Source organism: Adiantum capillus-veneris, chromosome 27, assembly GCF_014529385.1.
Source record: "Adiantum capillus-veneris isolate H3 chromosome 27, ASM1452938v2, whole genome shotgun sequence".
Taxonomy (NCBI): Eukaryota; Viridiplantae; Streptophyta; class Polypodiopsida; order Polypodiales; family Pteridaceae; genus Adiantum; species Adiantum capillus-veneris.
The window spans coordinates 49,872,888-49,879,634 of NC_140957.1; the positions used below are offsets into that span (position 1 = coordinate 49,872,888).

The 6,747-nt window shown below is 43.4% G+C and overlaps 1 protein-coding gene across 2 annotated transcripts; it reads right to left on the reverse strand.

Moving 5' to 3' along the window:
- Positions 1-973: 973 nt before the first annotated feature.
- Positions 974-3,079, reverse strand: LOC147421933 (uncharacterized). Of its 2 annotated transcripts, XM_086503654.1 has the most exons (2): positions 2,622-3,079; positions 974-2,449 (listed from the first exon to the last, which is right to left on the reverse strand). In XM_086503654.1, exons 1-2 carry the CDS (start codon positions 2,622-2,624, stop codon positions 1,127-1,129), a joined length of 1,326 nt encoding a protein of 441 aa, XP_086359780.1. In that variant the 5' UTR covers positions 2,625-3,079; the 3' UTR covers positions 974-1,126. The 2 variants fall into 2 exon arrangements, with proteins under 2 accessions (XP_086359780.1, XP_086359779.1); XM_086503653.1 differs by having other exon boundaries at positions 974-3,078.
- Positions 3,080-6,747: the final 3,668 nt, after the last annotated feature.

Here is a 6,747-nt window from a genome sequence, read left to right on the forward strand (position 1 = left end):
TAAAAAAAGACCAATTTACAAGCCCATTATTCTTAAATTTCCCTCCATTATTCATTCATGCCTTTTATAGGACCCGCTACATAGACATAGAATTATTATTAGCTCAGGTGCCCAATTGATGATACTTAGTGCTTAAATTCAAGTGGTTGACAAATTCACATCAAACCAAGACCACACTCATCCAAGTCTAAAGATAGTAAAAATGTGTGTCCATAGCTCCTATTTTAGCATTTTTTTCTTGTTCCGGCCTTGAGCACTCGCCTTGCCTAAAGGATGTTTGTCCTTGATCATCTGAAGTAGTTAGTACTACTAGAGGTGTTTGTCCAGTATGCTCACTCCTTCATTAAAGCTTTGCTAAGTTGATTAACATTGATTGCATGTCCACACCCTGTTTATTTGACAATCTCTACTCAACTTCTTTTTGTTAAGGAGTACCTCGGCTACCACAAGCTTGTAGTTAACAGATATGGTATAATCAATGAGGACCCTTTAGTTACATCGTTATCAGAAGATGCTAATGGTGCGGCCTCTCGCAGGACAATGGGTGTTTGATTATATGCATAGTATTCTATGATGCTCATCGCCACACCTCTAACATAGCCACCTGTATTAATTAGGCCACACTTGCTATCATACCTCTTTAGCAGGCTTGAATCTTTTTGTAAATTTACATACCTGATTCCTAATTTCTGAAAGTCTCTCAATCCTTCTACCTAGCTTGTTCATTTTGCCAACACTCCAACAATCTTTGCTTGCCTCTCGGTTCTCTTGGGGCGAATCCTTCCGGGGGCCTTCGTTCATTTTCTCAGCACTCTAGCAATCTTTGCTTGCGTGTATTTTATAATCTTGGTCTGTACAGCAGTTTGGCGGAAGGACGGGTACATCTTACCAAATTTTTTACCGAGTAGCTAAACTTCACTTAATCATTATAAAAATTAAGTGATACTATAAAAATTAAGTGATACAAGCAAGCAAGTCGATATAGTGCACCTTTGGAAATTTTTATGGGAATCTTACTATAAAGAAAGTAATAGAGAACCCCACTACTCATTCTAGAATTTTATAATTTTCGAATGCAACATTGCAATGAGGTCATCTTTTTTCTTGTACACCTTGGGGTCTATCATCATATCCCTGGCAATCTCATCCAATTCCCGTCTCGCAGTCCCGTCATCTTTTTAAAAACCTCTAGAGTTCTCTTTCCAACTCTATTTCCCAATGCTGTTTCAAATGTTATCACATGAAGTGAATGTGCCACGATACCAACAACTACATCATGCTGCAGTTGTGTCAAGTTCGCTTTCTTTTCCTCGGACCATTCTCTTTCCGTGAGACATACAAATGCATAGTGCAAATTCCAAACCCCATCAAGTACATTCCATTCTTTCAAAACCTCATAAGACATGAATTCATTCTCAGAATCTACGTGCTGCTTTAAGCTTGTTGTGATTCGTAAGCCTATAAAGTGCCACTTCCCATCCACATCTCTATAGATAATGATGGCATCAACATGGCCAAAGCTGAATGTCACTGGCAGGTACAAGATACCGCATCCAGGCACCAATCCAAGCTCAACACGTGGAACTTTCCTGATGCGCTTGAGTGTCAATTTTCCAATGGATAGGTTAGCACCAATGTCTATCCCAAGCCGAGATACCACGTCCCCGTAAAGCCTTTCGCAAAGCCACCCCAATTCAGACCAATTCATAAAAGGCTGAGACAACAGCATTTCACCATATGCCACCCACAGACTACAATCAGTCACGGATGCTGCCCGTTCCTTTGCTAGGAATGCCTCGATGTACATGCGTTCGACGAAGGGGGAACAGAACTGATTCTTAGTCAATGCATACTGTGGGTCACAAGAGATCATTTTCTCAACTGTGTGATAGGTTTCTCCCTCTTCAAGCTTCAAATGGCGATCGATGTCAACCTGAATGGAGGCTATGCATTTATGATCAACAAATTCATTGATCACATCTTTCCAATCTTCATCCTCTCGAAAAAGATTTGCAGCACCTTCCCGTTGAACATCCTCATGTTTTATATGCATCTTTGCAGCTGCAACTGTCTTACAGCATTCCTCCAAAGCACATAAGAACAATGGATGTTTTCCAGCATAATGGGAGATATCCTTTCCTCTCTTTTCCATGAGCAATCCCAAAATGCCATGACTCGTAAAACCATCCATACCATCCCCAACAAAGCTTGTGTCCAAATGTATCACACGTGTGTCGTCCCTGATCTTCTCTTCAAACTCTACCATCCTTTCATCTGCTGGGGATAGAACCCAAATAACTCGGCGATTCCTTAATATCTGTACCATCCATGAGCGTGTAGACTGCAATGAAACATCATCATCTTTCCTACGCCTCTTATCCACAGCTTGGGCTGCATCCAGAAGAAACACAATCTTTTCTCCCATCGCTTCTCTGCTTCTTAGAAACACCTGCACATCAGACAGGCCCTGCATGTCCTCAATTTTGCTCAATGCACCTTTGTCTCTAAAGTACGAGAAGTACAAGGCATCCTTGACATATTAAAAAAAGGCCTCCTGAGCATACATCATATTCCAAATGCAGACCAGCTTTAGGTTTTCAGGATCCCGAACATAAACATACCATGCAAATGCTCTCATGACAGAGCTCTTCCCAATGCCCTTGGCACCTGCCACAAAGAATTTTCTTGTATACTTATCTTGCCGGTTCCATGCATCAAGCACTTTCTGAACGTTAGGGTTGCCAATGAAATTGAAAGAGTAGCCGGGCCTCCTGCCAGGGTAAGAGATGCCCGGATAAGGAAGCCTTGTCACTTTGTGTGGATCAACAAGGGACTCCCAGAAGGCACCCACATCTTTCCATTTCTCTACCAAGCCTCCTCTACCTCTTCTTTGTCACGAGGACTGCTCGGCACTAGCACACCCTCCATATCCACCTCTTCTCTCTCACGCGCGCATGTGATGTAGGTATGAGTTCACTCCTGAAGACACAGGAGAGAATAATCCTGTAACTATGAAAGGGTATTTTCCTTTTCTCTGCCCGAGGCCACCACTAAATGTGCCGACCTGTATGCATTTCAATTTTCAAAATAGTTGGATGTCCGTAGTTCCTCACAGACCAAGTTGTGGAAAGGGGCGGGGCCACAGCACTAAAGGGCATGGGAGAAAAGAGATGGGATCCGCGATGGGGGTCCAAAGGGGGAATCTCGAGGCGGATGGATGGCGAAAAAAAATGGGCGTCGATCGGAGGCTCGGAGATTCGAACCCGCGCGACCGCCATGAGAGCCCAATGCTTTAACTGCTACACCTGCAACGAGGAAGTTGACATATGGGCAAACCAAATAATGATAAATAAACTCAGACAGCCCCCTCTGCTTGTCCAAGTTTACCTTTTCGTGTCCTACCTCGGCATCCTACGGTTGCGCGCGTCTCGATCGCCGTGTCTTGACTTCGCTACCGTGGATCCCACCGCTTGAGCTTCAAAAATTTCCCGTGCCCTTTAGTGCTGAGGGGGGCGGAGGCAATGTTCACAGAAAACCTGTAAACAGTCACATTGCACCTCGAGAAAAATCATTTTTCCAAGCATACAAAATTCCTTTCCTTGAATTTTCCAAGAGAAAATTTTAGAAAATTAGTTTACTTTTTCAGGTTTTTACACTATTTTTCTCTTTTTTGGGACGGAATTTCTCCTTTCCCCCTTGCTCTCAACCGGCATTTTGGAAAGGAGAAAGGGCACGATATTAAGCTGAGACACATTTTTCCCGAACACTGCATTGCACCTGCTAGGTTTTGGTTTCTACCTCTGAAATAAAAATTTACAATTTGGAAAACCTGTAAAAAAAATTCTAGTTTAGTTATGCAAAATTTTGGAGAAAAACTTGTAAATTTCAAAAGCCCAATTTTTTATATTTGTTTGGAAAAATATTCTTTGGGAACACTGGGTGGGGGGCGGGGCGGGGCGGGGCGGGCGGGGGGAGTTGTCGAACTTTTCGTTTTTCTTGGACAGGGAAGATCACCCCCCCATGGATTTGTCCATGGACGCCTCATTAATCTTTTTTGTTTGTCGACGATAAAATATCTATATCTATAATATATATAATATCGACGATAAAATACATCCACATGTTGGTTTCTCCTTCTTCTACAAGGAGCTATGCTCACATTTATAGTGTGCGTCACACACACACACACACACACACACAGAGAAGTGATGTCCGTTCGTACGTGCAGTGTGTGTGTGTGTGTGTGTGTGTGTGTGTGTGTGTGTGTGTGTGCACTGCAGTGTGCAAGAAGGTCCCTTTTCAACATCCTTATGTATGTGAAAATGTGAGAAAATATGAAATAAAATAACCACTATCGTTGAACCCACATGATAGGCAATTTTTTTAATTGTGGTGACATCTACATTCTATCCCTTTCTAAATTCTCGCCATCTATACAATGACATAGTCAAGCCAAACTATTTTTTGTGATTATTTATGTTTACTATAATCTTTTTTATAGAGACTTGATTTAAGGCACATGCACTCCTATGGGAAGGTATAAAGAGCGATATTGTCTACTTTGCACATTGAATGTGGTTGCAATCATAGACTAGGATTGCAAAAGGAGGAGGGGGAGGAGGGACTATATTAGTCCAGAGTCTAAAATCCATGAGTAGCTCATCTTATTGCTTGTCAATGAAGCTCATGAACGCCCCTCCACCATAGTAGTACAAGCTTGCAACAGTTGGTTATTGCGCCTACTTAAAATCTCTCTCTCTCTCTCTCTCTCTCTCTCTCTCTCTCTCTCTCTCTCTCTGGTTGGGAATAGGGATCTACATTGGGATTGGAACTCAATTTTATTTTGACATGGTGTGGAAGGCGTAGGATCAATGCCCCCCCCCCGGGTTGCTTTTACCTCTTGACATAGCTTGTTTTGGAGCCTTTGTAGCATCTCTTTGAAGCTTTTGCCAAAAATTCTTCAACCTTGCAACACAAATGAAATTTGGTATTAACAGACGTGGAGGAGGAAATTTGTAATTTATAATTTATAAAGATGGCATTGAAATGTGTGTGCCTTTTATAAAAAAAAGGCCATACTTATGTACATATGTATGGTGTGGAGTTGGCACTACTCTCCACATTTACAACAAGACCATAGGGAACATGCCTTTCCCCTACCACTTTTATTTCCTCCATTGTTGAAGGGGGCCTTATGCTTCTCCTCCGGTGTTGGAGGGACCTTTTTGCAAAACTCATGAAAGTGAGTATATTATATTAGCAACCCAAAAGAATTACAAATACTAGTCATGCTCATGACGAGCCATGACGTCTTCCAACAAACATTAGTACATCGGCTAACAGGGGGGCCACCCCACGACAATGGTGAAAGACCTGTCTAGCTCAAAAACAGATCCTTTCCCACGCAGTTCTGACAATGTTGCAGTCACCACCTTGTCCCACTCTTCACAGTTTCTCCTTTTCCCAATGGCAATAATCGCTACCTTGCTTTCTTGAATAATCTCCATAAACCTTGTTGTTTCAATGCGGTTCTCGAAAATTCGACTGTTCCTGGCCTTCCAGACATTTAACCTGACAATTTGTGTGCTGATGAGAAGTGGTTGGTTCATGATCGCCTCCCCCCCCAGAAAAAGATCGTTCTGGTAGAACCCAATCTTCCATGTCTTTTGAATCCACTTGCAAATCTTCCCAGCCAGGTCACATATCCCCGGATAGTCCTTGACGGACATTCCTTGAACATGTGGGGGAGGTTCTCACTTGCAGATCTACATTGTGGACATCTATCTGGCCCAATACCCCTAGCTAGGAACTTCACCCCAGTCAACAAAGCCCTCTAGAGCACTTTCCAATTAAAGACCTTTATCCTAAGCGGCCATCTTGGGCACCGGATGTTCTCAACAATTGTCACCCATCTTGCCTCTAGCCATTGCTTGCCCCATTGTTTGTTTAGGGGGTAGAACCAATCCAACGAATCCATGAGGGTGTTGTACACCACCCTGGTGTGTGGTTTATGGAAATGTCTATCTATAGGCCACCGCCAAGCGTTCCAATCAAACCTGCATTCGCAGGATGTTAGGCAACAGCTATTCAGCCATTCTAAAACTCTATTTACTAGCAATCTCTATGTCCCATTGAGCATGAGCTCAGAGGCTAGTTGGTTCGATCCTTTCCAATCACTGATACTGAAGTCCCAAAAGTGGCCTAGTCGATGGAGTCCTTTGTTGTTCATCTTTCTGGCCACCTCCCTCCAGGCAGGGTTCAACAAGACGCTTCCCGCCTTAGACAGCCAAGGGGACCAGTGAGACATCGAGTTTGGAAGTATCTAGTTACCTCTCCCCATTCCAAGGCCTCCCGGCTATGCTTATAAAGACTTCAAATTCTGTACAATACGGGGTAGGACTTGAATCTTATAGAGAGGGGGCTACCTTTATAGCCACAGTCCACGGGGAATAGCTACCGGACTCTCTCTCTCTCTCTCTCTCTCTCTCTCTCTTCAACAAGGGGACGTAGTGTTGTCCAGTGTCCATGTTCGCACACTACAGTGTGTGTGTGTGTGTGTGTGTGTGTGTGTGTGTGTGTGTGTGTGTGTGTGTGTGTGTGTGTGTGTGTGTGTGTGAAATTGTAGAGAGAGAGAGAGAGAGAGGAAGTTGAGTTCCACATCCAGGGAGGGAGACGATGGGTGGACGCGTGCAGTTCAAATGACAGGCCCGAATGGAAAGGCTCTACAAGGATCGGGAGAAGGTGATG